At 46.7% G+C, this 13,731-nt stretch overlaps 1 protein-coding gene and 1 long non-coding RNA gene across 3 annotated transcripts in view; one reads left to right on the top strand and one right to left on the bottom strand.

Annotated features, from left to right (window-relative positions):
* Nucleotides 1-277: 277 nt before the first annotated feature.
* Nucleotides 278-13,731, bottom strand: part of CDH5 (cadherin 5) — a 34,370-nt gene continuing 20,916 nt past the window's right edge. For both annotated transcript variants that reach the window (XM_058707649.1, XM_058707648.1), the window contains 5 exons: nt 9,685-9,827; nt 7,537-7,661; nt 7,070-7,178; nt 4,499-4,744; nt 278-2,444 (listed from right to left, as the gene is read on the bottom strand). In XM_058707649.1, the coding sequence (XP_058563632.1) occupies nt 1,930-2,444; nt 4,499-4,744; nt 7,070-7,178; nt 7,537-7,661; nt 9,685-9,827 (1,138 nt within the window). In that variant the 3' untranslated portion in view covers nt 278-1,929. The remainder of the gene's footprint in view (nt 2,445-4,498; nt 4,745-7,069; nt 7,179-7,536; nt 7,662-9,684; nt 9,828-13,731) is intronic.
* LOC131499573 (uncharacterized) overlaps nt 2,441-13,731 on the top strand; it is an 815,236-nt gene continuing 803,945 nt past the window's right edge. The window contains exons 1-2 of the long non-coding RNA XR_009255960.1: nt 2,441-2,571; nt 6,461-6,629. This is a non-coding gene — a long non-coding RNA (uncharacterized LOC131499573). The remainder of the gene's footprint in view (nt 2,572-6,460; nt 6,630-13,731) is intronic.

Below are 13,731 nucleotides of genomic sequence, written 5' to 3'. Positions count from 1 at the left end.
CCAGCTTCCACAGGCCCTGCCTACTGTGTAGGGTGGAGGTGGGACTGGGGGGCATGTACAGACGCCAAGTGAAGGCATTGGGCTCTGGGAGGAAAGGGGGTTGGATTAGGTGTCTGTTATTATTCTTTGCTGCAATACAGAGTGAGTGTCTCTGAAATCCTAATTGCAAATATCCCCTTGCACCCTGGGTTCCTTTTTTGATGATGGTGGTGGTGGTGATAATGTGTATGTGTGTATGTGTTTCACATGAGCTTATTCAGCTCTAGAAATAAAAGGATTTCAAGAATTTTCTTTATTTAGGTATAAAAAAATACAGTACGTCCCATGCACCAGTGTGGCCAATATATAGTTATTATCACTAGAGCAATAACTACAATGATAGGAAAAAGAAGGTTACAGGAATTTGTTCATCCAGCTAAAAAATCTGAATTAAAATTGTTAACCTAAATAGCAACCCACTTATTATGCAAAAACCTTTATTCTATATGTTTGTGAGAGCTAGAAATATGTAAGTATTATTAGTAAAAAAAAAAAAAAAAAAAAAATATATATATATATATATATATATATATATATATATATATATATATAGTAGTTATTGGTTTAAAAAAAAAGTCAAGTGTTATCTACAGTCTCCTGAAGTGTGAGGGCCCTTGCCCAGAGGGGAACCTCAGTCCATGACCAAGCGTGAATTGGAGAGTTTGCCTCCTTTCCTGCCCTCTCCCGTTGAGTGATGCCACTTCCCCAGGGTGTGTTTGCAGTGGAATGTTCCAGATTTAGCTGAAAGTGGGAGATGCACAGATGACCACAGGGCATGGGCAAGGCAGGGTGTGCCTGAGGGATGAGGCCCTGCCAGGGTTTCCTGAGATGTGGCAACAAACGAGGTGCGTAAAGGCAAATGACACAGTTCTGTTGTGCAGTCATGTTTGGGTTTGGACTTTGACCAGAGTTGCTGAGGGTCACATCTTGAGGGCCTTCAAGTCAAGAGATAAGGAGTAGATGGAGAGAGAGACAGAGAAAGAGCTGAAGGAGTGACTGGGCAAGGAAGATAAGGGGAGAGGTCTTCTGCTCTGGGGAACATCTGCTCCACTTCCCAGGCAAAACTGATGGGGTGTCGATGAGACTCAAATTGGGGTCACAGCTACCCCAGGCCCTCTCCCGAGGGTGTGGGTGTGCAGGTGGCCCTCAGCATATGATCTGTCACACTTGGTCTCCACTGTCCCTCCAGGATGGATTCACAGTTGCTTCAAAGTTCAACAAGCCGTTTTCCTGACTTTGGTTGAATTTTCAGTGCTCAGTACAGCAGTTACAGGTGTGGTAGGCCAGCGAGGTCACCTCAGGACCCAAGTTTGGTAGCTGTCAAGGGACCCACTCATCCTTCTTGACAGACCTGGGGAGAGGCTGGGAGTGGTGGGGACTTGGGAGAGCGTGAGAAAGTTGAAGCAGGGCTGGCATGATGGATGGTTCCAGGCTCTGGTGGGACTGGGCTGCAGAGAGTCTTGCCCCACAGGCCATGCCCTTTGCTCCAGGCAGACAGGCACCAGGATCTCACCAACCTCACCGGGGGAGGGGGGAGGGGGTTGGGGAAGATCTCCCCCTGGCTTTTGAACCATAAGCTGCTTTAAGGAGCCACAGCAAGTGTTTGAGTAGGACCCGTGGTCCCAGGTGACAGGGTTATGGATGTCCAAGCCGAGACAGAACACCAGCCTGGATCTTCCAGAGTTTAGGGGGTAGCTATCACTTGAAGTATGTTCCTGGACATTTCAGGGACTTGGAGTTTGCTACCCGAGGTGGTGAACTCTCTGGGACCCACGAAGAAGGGCTGCTGGGCTAGGGTGTCAGTGCTACAATTTGCGGGCTCAGTGCCTGTTGTCCGACTGGCCCGCGCTGCAGAGGTTTGGGTCCCCAGACCTGGAGGCCCACGTCTCCCTAGTACACCAGCTCCACCTGGGGGTCTGAGCGGTACAGCTCGGCCAGCATCTTGAACCTGGGGCCCCAGTCGTTGAGAAAGTCGTAATCGACGTCCGAGTCGGATGAATCGGTGCCCAGAGAGCTGAGGGACTCGGCGATGGACTCGGAGCCCTCGTAGCCGTAGATGTGCAGCGTGTCATAGGGCGGGCCTGCGCCGTCGTGGTCGGCCTCGTCCTTCTTCACCTCGATCATGGCGGCCATCTCCCCCGGCCCGCCGTGCACCGCGCCGTGCCGCGGAGGCTTCTGCACCTGCGCATAGACGGACGGCCGCGCCTCCAGCGTGGGCCGCGGGGGCTTGGCCCCGCCCTGCCTCACCGAGTTGAGCACCGACACGTCGTAGCTGGTGGTGTCCATCTCGCCTCCGCCCTCCTCGTCATAGGTGACCAGCTGCTCGTGGATCTCGGGCACGCTCTTGCCGTGGGCGCGGGCCTGCTTCCGGAGCCGCCGCCGCAGGAAGATGAGTAGGGTGATCACTGCAGCGAGCCAGAGCTAGTCAGACCCGGCCCAGCTGGCCCTCTGGGGCTCACCTGCGTCCTCCCCTCCTCCCTGGAAATTCCCGGGCCAGCCCAGCATCCCAGCGACACCTGGGCCAAGGCGGAGGTTGGTTTGGTCTAGACACCTTGTGGGTACCCCCCCCCCCCCCCCCCGCAACCTCCGCCCTCCGTGGGTCAGAGTCGTGCCTCCCACCCCCTTGGGACAGACCCTCCTTCCCTGGGGATTTGGTCCTGACTGGCTGTCATAGCCACTGGTGGAGGTGGGGGAAGAGGAACAGAGTGGGACTCCCCTAAGTTCATTCTCTCGTGCCAGTCTCAACCCCATCTACCTACGTCCACATTTCCTGTCTCCCCCTACCACTGTGGCAAATCCTTCTATGTTGTGTGCAAAGGTGGGGAGGCCAGAGGTTGGAGAAGAAATGAGGAAGGGAATGGAGTTGAAATTCGGAGTGTGGAGATTCCGAACCATTGTTTTGTTGATGGCCGTGGTGCTGCTGCTGCTGGATAACGGTGGTGCTGTGCTCACGGCAGCTGTTCTTGGGCACCTATTGGATATGTGCTGACTCCATACTGGACACGTTCTCGTGTTATTTCACTCAGGGCAGGTATTATTCTCCCCATTTTACCCTTAAGCAAACTGACCTCAGGGAGGCTGAGTGGCTTGCCTGGGGTCCCGTGGTTGGGCAGTGGTGTAGATATTGACCCTGCTCAGAGCTCTGAGGGGTGTGACTGCGAGGATCACCAACCCCTGAGGATGGGTGGTCCGTGTGGCACAGAGAGCTCCTAAAATTAGGTCACAGCATCCCCCAGACTCTCTCCTTCTGGCCTTGAGTTACTTAACAAACTGTTACGTATGTAAGATAAGCTGGGACACCCTGTCTAAGCTCTAGTTTCCTTGTCTATAAGATAAAAGTGATGACTTCCCTGCTTTGTTTATATTTGGCAAGGTACTTATGAGAGTAAGTGTATTCTACGTGTGGTGGTGATGTCATTGTCATTATTATTACTAATTATTATTAAAAGGGGTTCTGAGTCTAGACTCTTTGCCAGAGAAGCCTCAGGAAGGTGGCATACCCAGGGGGCCTCTAAGGAGAGCCACTGGCAGGAAAAGCCTGGAGGATATAACGTGGGAACCCCACCTCACCCCCAGGGCCTATCATTTCAGTGACAGGGAGATCTCTAACTTTCCTCTAGAGGGCCGGCCCCTGCCCCATCTCAGGGCTGGTGCAGGAGAATGTATTCCACTGGGAGGAACCCCCCCACCGTTAGCTGAGGGGAACTGGTGGATAAACTCTTGCTGACAGTGCCCCGCTGCTTCTCCATCCCCAGTGACAGGGAGCTCCAGTGACCCTCACTAGTAACTTGTGAGACAATGCTTCCTTCGTCAGCTGCCTCCCTTCCCTGTTTCACTCCCCTCTCTTCCTTCTAGGGCTTCCTGGGAGCACTTCCCAAATAAACCACTTGTACCCCAGTCCTTGTCCCAGGGTCTGCTTCCTGAGTAACCCAAACCAAGGCAAGGCCTAAAATGCTCCTAAAATTTCTGAGGCCCAAACAAGAGGAAAAAAAAAAAAAAAAAAAAAAAAAGGATTCCTCCTCAAGCCTGGAGGAATCCTAAAAAAGGAAAGGAAGCCACTAGCGGCTATCTAAGCTGGAATTTTTAAAATTTTCTATTTTTTTCCCCCCGAAGAGGATTTTTTTTTCAAAATAGGTTTCATGGAAATAAATGCCTAGAACAGTGCCTAGAATGCTGTAAGTGCTCAAAACGTATAAATTGAATGAATGAATGGATGGATGTCATATATGAGGTATTTTAAAGTAAGGGAAAGGCCTTGAACTCTCCCTTTCCCCCCACATCTACCCCCACCTTTTGGCATCCAGGGAGCTAGAGCTTTTATTCCTCTGTCCTGCTACGGAACCCTGAGGCCCAGGGTGGGATATGGGCTGGAAGCAGGCTTGCGCCTGGATCCCTGGTCTCTTCCTCCTCCTGTGAAGCGCTCCCCACCATCGTTCCCTCCCCCATCGTAGGCACTGACCTGTGATGGTGAGGATGCAGAGGAAGATGGCTACCAGCGCCTGGATGCTGACACCTGCCTGGGCAGCCATCTCCTCACAGTAGGTGAACTCGCCATGCTCATTGCACTTGCAGACAGTCACGACCAGTGTGCTGGTGCCTGTGAGGCTCGGCCTCCCGTTGTCTGAGATGAGCACAGGCAGATAGTGGACCTTGGCACGCTCCCGGTCAAACTGTCCGTACTTGACTGTGATGTTGGCCGTGTTATCTGGAAATACCGGGGCTGCAGAGTCAGGCTCTGGCTTCCAGAGTGCCTGTCCCCTCGTGCACACTGATGATGTGGCTTGCCTCCTCCAGGGGACCCTCCGTGACTGCACCAGCCCATGTGCAGTCTGCTTCTCTGCCCTTTGTATCCCCTGCCTCATGTTTCAGCCATTTGAGTGCAGGTCTGTTCCTCCAGAGAGGGGATATTTTGGGCAGCTGCCTTGACATAGCCTTTAAGAATGGCTCGCCCAGGGGGCGCCTGGGTGGCTCAGTTGGTTAAGCATCCGACTTTGGCTCAGGTCACGAACTCACAGTTTGTGAGTTCGAGCCCCGCATCAGGCTCTGTGTTGACAGCTTGGAGCCTGCTTTGGATTCTGTGTCTCCCTCTCTCTCTGCCTCTCCCATGCTCATGCTCTGTCTCTCTCTGTGTCTCAGAAATAAATAAATGTTAAAAAAAATTAAAAAAAAAAAAAAGAATGGCTTGGCCAAAATGTAAAGTCCTTGCCTTCTGTTTCTGTGGGCAACTGATACGTCTGACCCCCACCTCCTCTTTCCTAACTCTACTGCAATAACAGGTGGTTCTCTTTTGGCTCAATTAATGCATTTTTGCAAGCTTTGACAATGGGGAAAAATAAAGTTTTTCAAAGTCTTTCAGCACTGGGCTAGCTTTGAAGCCTGTTTCTGCTATTCCTGAAAATCCACTAGAAAGTGAAAACAATGCACATGTTCCCTGGGGCACCAAAGGAATGATGACACAGTAACTGAGGATGTCCTAGGCAGGCTGGAACTGCACATACGCTTTGGCCCAAATATTGGCTGCCCCTCCCAGCTCCGGTCAGTGGTTCCATGTACTGAAGAATCCCCCAGGGAGATTTTTAAACAGATTTTCAGAGCCCTGCTCCCCCTTCGCTGCCATTTTCCTACCCCTCCCCCCATCTCCCACACCCACATTTCATGATCAGACGCCAGATAATCTGCCTTTTGTAGGCTTCTGGGAGGTTATGATGCTGGTGGCCAGAGGGTCTAGGGATTCCCTGCTCCAGGATTTATCTAGCCCTGCAGGGTCAGCTTCCTCAGGAAGCTGACTCCCTTTGGGTCAGCTCCCAAAGCAAAGGGGTCTGTCTTTTAGATTTCAGATGAAAGCTCATTACACTTTGCTATTAAGTAACCATGTCTATTATAATTAAAAATAATAGCTATATGGCCATTGATACTTTGAGAGAAATTAGAGATTTCTCACTACATTCACTTAATATCATAACAGGACATTCATGCTGTAAGTGAATCTGGCACCAACAGGCTTCCTTCCTGGTTGTACATGGGGTGTCTTTGGGGTGGCACTTAAGTTTTCTATCCCAATGCAGACCCCCTCTGAGGTGGGATTGAGGTGGAGATGGGGGTGGGGTGACAAGTATTTTTGCCACATTGTTTACTACTAAAGACAGCTGAACGTTTGAATGGTTTGTAATTGACCGTCAACACATCGTGGCCACTTTTTCTCTAAGAATGGCTCCTTAAGGATGAGTCTGTGGCTGATCCCCTGGGTCTGCCTTCTGCCTTCAGGGACCCTGACCTTCTTCACAGGTGGCACTGGCTCTTCTATACAGGAATGAATCCTCATCCGCCACAGTTTTGCCATCAGAGAAAGGCAGGAACGCTACTCTGTGCTGGGTGAAGGATTGCTCTATTAGACCCAAGAGGGATTTTCTGTTTTCCTCAGGAAGCCACTGAGGCCACGGAAACATGCCTACTTTTGCCTGGAATTCAGTCAGCTCAGCATCGTCACTCTTGTAAACATATGCTCATCAGAAGCTCTGACTGGCACTGCTGATATCACAGACTCTGGGCTGTGAGGAGTGGACCAGATCCTGTCCTGGGGCCACCTGGTGGTAAGTAGTCATTGTAGCTGAAATAAGACAAAGTTCACTGTATTCTTGGCATTTGGATTTCACGTTTCCAGTTTTGACTCTTTGGTAGTGACCTCAGAATTCATAGAGAATTTGCAGCTGTGCTGAGCATAGAGATCCAGTGTGGGAAGGACTCCACTGGCTAGATCGTGAACTGAGCAAGCGTCTGCACCCCATATCTATTCTATATTCCTTGCTGACCTGAGCATCTTATGGAGAATGTGGACTTGGCAGTTTGGCCACATTAGCTCTGATCATTGCACAGCCCCATAAGGACTTGTACAAAATATCCTGTAACTTGAAGACCCCAGTGAGGGCTTGCCCCCACTTGGTTGGCTTGGTTCTTGACCCTGGTGCTTCAAGACTCAACTAACTGTGCCCCTGCCCTTGCCAGTAGCCAAGCTGACTACTTTGATGCATACCGTGATTATCTGTCAGGGTGAAGTTGCTGTCCTCAGTGCTCAGAGAGAATTTGAATTTCACATCTCGCGGCGTTACGTCCTTATCTATTGCCGAGATTTGCACGACCAGCTGGAATGTGGAAAATGGGGGGCAGTCAGTGGTGGTGTTGGGGTGGCTGGGGGATCAGTGATGGTGACTTTGGTATCAGATCTGATGACCGTGGCTGCATCTTTTCTGCAACACTAACCTAAATAGTCTCCACAAAGCCACCCTTTGGACCAACCTCCCCACCAGTGTATTCTTCATACGTTCTCCCTGAGCCTCAGTTTCTCCGTCTATAAAGTGGGGATAACATCACCTTTCCTCAAGGCTGTTGTGCAGGTTACATTAAGCTCAGTGAAATGCCAGCTGACCGTGGGTGGGAGGTGCTGCCTCTCAGCCCATCTTCAGTGAGCGTGCCTCGCCCTCCCAGCTGAGCCGGACTCACCTTGCCCTGGGCAGCATTCTCACACACTCTGGGCTCGTAGGGCTGGGCGAACTCTGGAGCGTTGTCATTTTCATCCATAACTTCAATGTGGACTTGGACAATGGATTCTTTGCCTGTGGAGTACCCTGCAGGGAGAAAGGGCTCCTGACTGCCATTGACTCAGATTGATGCCAGTCCGAGGGGTAGAAAGTATGTGGATGGGGAGTCCTGGAGGGATGCCCTTTTTGCAGGAAGAGGGGGCTATGGACCTCTGGAAGAGAGGCCAGGGTTGGTGTTCTGGATGAAAGGGCTGGGAGAGGAAGGGAAGGGCGTCCAGCTTCATGCACAGGGATGTTTACTTAACAGTTACTTGTAAGAATCAAGAAGGTAAACAATGCAAGCAAATTAAAGAAAGTTTTAATTAAATTAAATTAAACAAATATAATTTATTTAAATAAATAAAATTAATTTATTACAAAATAATTAAAAGGTAAACAACCTAAGTGAGTTGGGGTTAACATATTAAACCACTTTCAAAGAGTGGAACATGTGGCTATTTACAATGCCCATGTAAATTACACTTAAAAATGTAATAAAGATATTTTAGTATTATATGAAAATGGCTGTGAAATAAGGCTAAGTAAAAATGCAGGATCTGTTTTTTATATAAATATTATGGTCTCACTTACATGAAAATATGTATAGAAAAAAAAAGACCAGAGAAAGTGCACTGAAGTGTCAACAGTAATTATCTCTGTATGGTGGGGTTATAGGGGAATGATTTTCTTCTTTTCAGTTTTTCCCATATTTAAAACATTTTTTAACGTTTATTTTTTAAGGGAGAGAGAGGCAGAATGTGAGCAGTGGGGTGGGGGGTGCAGAGAGAGAGGGAGACACAGAATCCGAAGCAGGCTCTAGGCTCTGAACTGTCAGCATAGAGCCTGACATGGGGCTTGAACTCACTGACCGCGAGATCATGACCTGAGCCGAAGTCAGACGCTTAACTGACTGAGCCACCCAGGCGCCCCATCCCATATTTTAAAATGAACAACAAACCATTACTTTAACGTTTAAAAATGTGCGAATGAGATTAGATGGGGAAGAAAGGGGTAAAGACTGATCTGGAAAACCCGCAAGAGTCCATCACAGTTGGAGCTTGTGTGCCATGGCAGGGGTGATGACCAAGTCTGGGAAGCCCAGAAGGAGGCAGGGAACACTCTAGGGTAGCACCAGTGGGGCCTTGGTCAAGTCACCGCCCCCCCCCCCCCCCCCAGGCCCTGGTGGTCTCCTGGGTAAGGCGAGGATATTAATCTATCTCCTGGAGCTGTGATTTTTCTCATGTAAGTAAAGGATATAAAATCCCAACACTTGGGGTGGCTGGGTGGCTCAGTTGGTTGAGCTTCCAACTTCGGCTCAGGTCATGACCTCATGGTCTGTGAATTCGAGCCCCGTGTCGGGCTCTCTGCTGACAGCTCAGAGCCTGGACCCTGCTTCAGATTCTGTGTCTCCCTCTCTCTCTGACCTTCCCCCATCCATTCTCTGTCTCTCTCTGTCTCAAAAATAAAATAAAACATTAAAAAATTTTTTAAAAATCCCAACACTTGCCTTTCCCTCTGGCAAAAGTTACACTAATCTGGAGAACCTAATAATCTTGAAGTTGGAAGCTGCTTCATATTTTGAATTCAACCCACTGACTGGCATATAAATTGTCCCCCTCCTTTCCCCCCAGACAGTCTTTTCCAAACATCCATGGTAATAAGAATCATGTGGTACTTGTTCGATACACATTCCTTGGCCCCATTTCTGTATAACTGGACCAGAACCTCTAGGAAAGGCTCTGTGTTTAAAAGGTGCCTTAGGTGATTCTCATCACAGGGACATCTAGCAGGCTCTTTTATGACAGTGCTTCTTCAGCTGTAATGTGCAAGAGGTTCTGATTCGGTCTGGGGGTTGCCCAGGATTCTACCCTTCCAACCAGGTTGCAGGTGATGTGGGTGCTGCTGGTCCATCCACACCTTGGGGATAGAGGCTCTATAGTATCCCAGCCAAGTAGTGCTTCAGCGGGAGCTTATGATACCCCCAGAGCCCCAAAATGACAGATTATGCCTCTTTTGAAGGAATGAGGGAAAGGAGAAAAGCCCAGGTCCCCTAGCATCTGGGACCACTCACCGCTGGAATCCAGTTCTTTGGCCTCCACTGTCAGGTTATACCAGGGGTAGACTTCTCTGTCCAGCTCTTTCTCATTGTAAATGTCCCCTTGTTTGGTTATTCGGAAGAACTGGCCCTTGTCACTGGTCGTGCGGATGGAGTATCTGCCAGGGGAGAGAAATTCATGACTTTCTGTTGTTCTTTGCTGGGGAGACCCCTCATGGTCTAACCCTTGTGTCCTCTCCATCCTCCTCTCACTGCTCATTGTGTTCGACCACCTAGAGGGAATCAGGGAGGTGCGATAACCCCTTCGATTTTAGCAGTGCTGCCCTTACTGGACTGGAGGTGGTGCCTTGAGACTCCATCAGTGGCACTCTGAGAGCTGTGGCAGGAGGAGTTTTAATCAGGTGCACCAGAGCTGGGGTTGGTTTTTGTCATTAATGAAAAGGTGGTTGGGCAAGAGCCAGGAAGAAGTAAAAAAGGAGCTGGAATAGATAGGAAATGATTGAAAAGAAATTAAATTTATGAAGTAAAAAATGGAAAAGTTCTTCCAGAAATCAATAAAAAGGTATGAAGAAATGAGATATATATATATATATATATATATATATATATATATATATATGGTATATAGTATATATTTGCTACTACTTAGGAAAATTCCAGAACAAATAGAACAGAAGTAGTAACAAAAGATATAATAAGAGAAAACATTCCTGATCTAAAGAAAGACACAAGTCTAAGATTAAAAGATTAAAAGAGGTCATTAATATGAGGCATAATTTCTAAAAGAGATCAATGTTTATGTATATCCTGATGACACTTTTGAATTTTAAGGCTATATGGAGGAACTAAACAGAGTTCAGACAGAAAAATGTGTTCTTGTGAAGAAAATCAGACTTATCTCAGATATCCTCACAAAATTAAATTCTAGAACACATTGATAGTATTTTTATTTAAAAAAAAATTTTTTTTAACGTTTATTTATTTTTGGGACAGAGAGAGACAGAGCATGAACGGGGGAGGGGCAGAGAGAGAGAGGGAGACACAGAATCGGAAGCAGGCTCCAGGCTCTGAGCCATCAGCCCAGAGCCCGACGCGGGGCTCAAACTCACGAACCGCGAGATCGTGACCTGAGCCGAAGTCAGACGCTCAACCGACTGAGCCACCCAGGCGCCCCCATTGATAGTATTTTTAAAGGAAGTGTCTATAGACTGAAAATTATAGGAGCATATCTGGTATTATTAACATAAGGCAAAAGAACTAAGGTATTTGTAAGTATACAATAACTCAGGAAGTATATCATGCACAGAAATAGGGTCTTGAAAAATTTTTATGAAAACTTAATTTCATCTAACTAAGAAATGTCTCAATATAAAATAAAAGCCTGATGGGGTACCCGGGTAGCTCAGTCAGTTAAGTGTCTGACTCTTGATTTTGGCTCAGGTCATGATCTCATGGTTTGTAGGTTTGAGCCCTGCATCATTCTCTGTGCTGACAGTGCTGAGCCTGCTTGAGATTCTCTTTCTCCCTCTCTCTCTGCTAATCCCCGCCGTCCCCCACCAAAAACAGCCTGCTTTCAGAAGAATTAAATGAAATGATTGATTTCTTTATGGTACATAGGAAAGCAATCATGTGTGTGTGTGTGTGTGTGTGTGTGTGTGTGTGTGTGAGAGAGAGAGAGAGAGAGAGAGAGAGAGAGAGAGAGAGAGAGAGAGAGAGATTTCAAAGTAGAAAATGTCCAGGAAAACACTTTTAATTTTACAGGTAGAAGTAAGTTTCACTGGGAGAAGTAAAAATGGATGTATCACATTCCAATCTCTAGGAGAAAAAAAAGGAAAAAAAAAGACTCTAGCATATATGGGAGGAAAGGAAAAAGCCATTAAGTTTGAGAAAGGAGAAATGTGTAACAAGGTTTAAAACAGGAAGCTCAAACCTATCATTTTTTAAAACTGTTTATTTATTTTTGAGAGAGAATGTGAGTGAGGGAGGGGCAGAGAGAGAGGGAGACACAGAGTCTGAAGCAGGCTGCAGGCTCTGAGCTCTCAGCACAGAGCCCGATGTGGGGTTTGAACCTAGGAACCACAAGGTAATGGCCGGAGCCAAAGTCAGACGATTAACCAACTGAGCCACCCACGCGTCCCCAAACCTATGATTTTTGATGACAAATGTAAATAAGTTAAACCCAAAGCATCTCAGTTTAGATTAAAAAGCAAAGCCAATTACATTCTAATTTTGAGAGACAACTTAATGCCAAGTGAAAAGCAGAAGTTAGAAAAGTTAAAAGCAAAGGTTGGAAGACTTCTATCAGGCAAAGACTAATATGAAAACAGGACTGGCAAACTTAACATCAGGCAACGTGGAACTGAAGGCAAAGTATTTAGCAGAACAAGTTGGGTAATTTCATAAGGATAAAAGTTATAAGTTGTAATGAAGGTAAAATAGTTATGAACCTTTATAAACAGAAAAATTGAAATATATAAAGCAAAATCTTAAATATTCTAGAAAAAATGGATGCAAATACAGTTGTATTATATCACAGAGCAAGTTAAAGCAAAAACAAAAAATACCCTACCACTTGTAAATGAAAAGAAAAAAATCAAATCAATCTCTTAAATAAATTCTTGGATCAGAGTACCTGGGTGGCTCAGTCAGTTAAGTGTCCAGCTCTTGATCTTGGCTCAGGTCATGATCTCACAGGTTCGTGAGTTTGAGCCCCACATTGGGCTATGCACTGTCAGTGCAGAGCCTACTTGAGATTCTCTCTCTCTCTCTCTCTCTCTCTCTCTCTCTCTCTCTCTCTCTTTCTCTCTTTCTCTCTTTTCTGTCCCTCCCCTGCTTGTGCTCTCCCTCTCTCTCAGAATAAATAAATACACTTAAAAAAAATAAATTCTTGGCTCAATAAAGAAATAAAAACTATCATTATAGCTTATTTAGAATAGTGTGGCTATGAAAACAGTAGTCCCAAAACTTGTGCAGTGTGGCCCAAATCTCCATTTTTGGGGACATATTTTTTTTTACCTTAGTAAGAAGACCTGATTTCTTAGAAACATTAATTCTCCCCAAATCGATATAGAACAATTCTCCTTAGAATTCCAATGTTTTTGGGGTGCCTGGGTGGCTCAGTCGGTTAAGTGTCTGATTTTGGCTCAGGTCATGATCTCACTGTTTGTGGGTTCAAGCTCCATGTCAGGCTCTGTCTCATGACAGCTCAGAGCCTGGAGCCTGCTTCAGATTCTGTGTCTCCCTCTCTCTCTGCTCCTCCCCCACTCACACTGTCTGTCTCTCTCTCTCTCAAAAATAAATAAACATTAAAACAATTAAAAAAAAAGAATTCCAATGTTTTTTAAACAACAGATAAATTAATTTTATAGTTCATGTGAAAGAGTGAATGTTTGAGAACACATAAAAGTTACAGGAATTAAAAAAGCAACGAGGGAGGGACTTGGCTTGTATCTACTAGGTTTTTGTAAAGCTGCTACAATAAAACAGAATGGCTTTGCCACAGAAGAGTGGCTAGAACAGAGGATTCAGAAATGGATTCAGGTGTATAACAAAGGTGGGAAAGTGATGACTTATTTAATAAATGGTGCTGCCACAATTGGCTAGCCCTCTGGAATAAAATGAGATTGTGTTAAAATCAAATGTTACATGGCTCTAGAATGCATGGGTTAGAACCATATTTTTGGTCCCAGAGGGTAGAGGCTGGGAGTCTAGTGGAGATGAAGAACAGGTGGTGATGAAATGGGCATGGTATGACCCCCAAAATTTTGAAAACAATCAAAACCCCCGAACAAAGAGACAGACAGACAGACAGACAGACAGGCAACCATCAAATCTACTGTAAACGTAAGTAGATGTTTGTGTGGGCATGAAGAAGAGGGGTGACAGAACAACATCAAGCCACAAACATGAGTGTTACCTGGAAGTGGGGGTTACTGATGTTTTCTTTGCAGATCTTTGTGTTGTTTTACTGTGTGAAATGAACACTTGACCATCAGATCTCCCTAGATGGACCTGTGAGAGCCAGTTATTCCAAAGAATAACCCCTCCAAGGTAGCGCAGCCA

This window comes from Neofelis nebulosa, chromosome 17, assembly GCF_028018385.1.
Source record: "Neofelis nebulosa isolate mNeoNeb1 chromosome 17, mNeoNeb1.pri, whole genome shotgun sequence".
NCBI classification, from domain to species: Eukaryota; Metazoa; Chordata; class Mammalia; order Carnivora; family Felidae; genus Neofelis; species Neofelis nebulosa.
The sequence above is the reverse complement of the archived record's forward strand: the minus strand, read 5'-3'. Positions and strand labels throughout refer to the sequence as shown.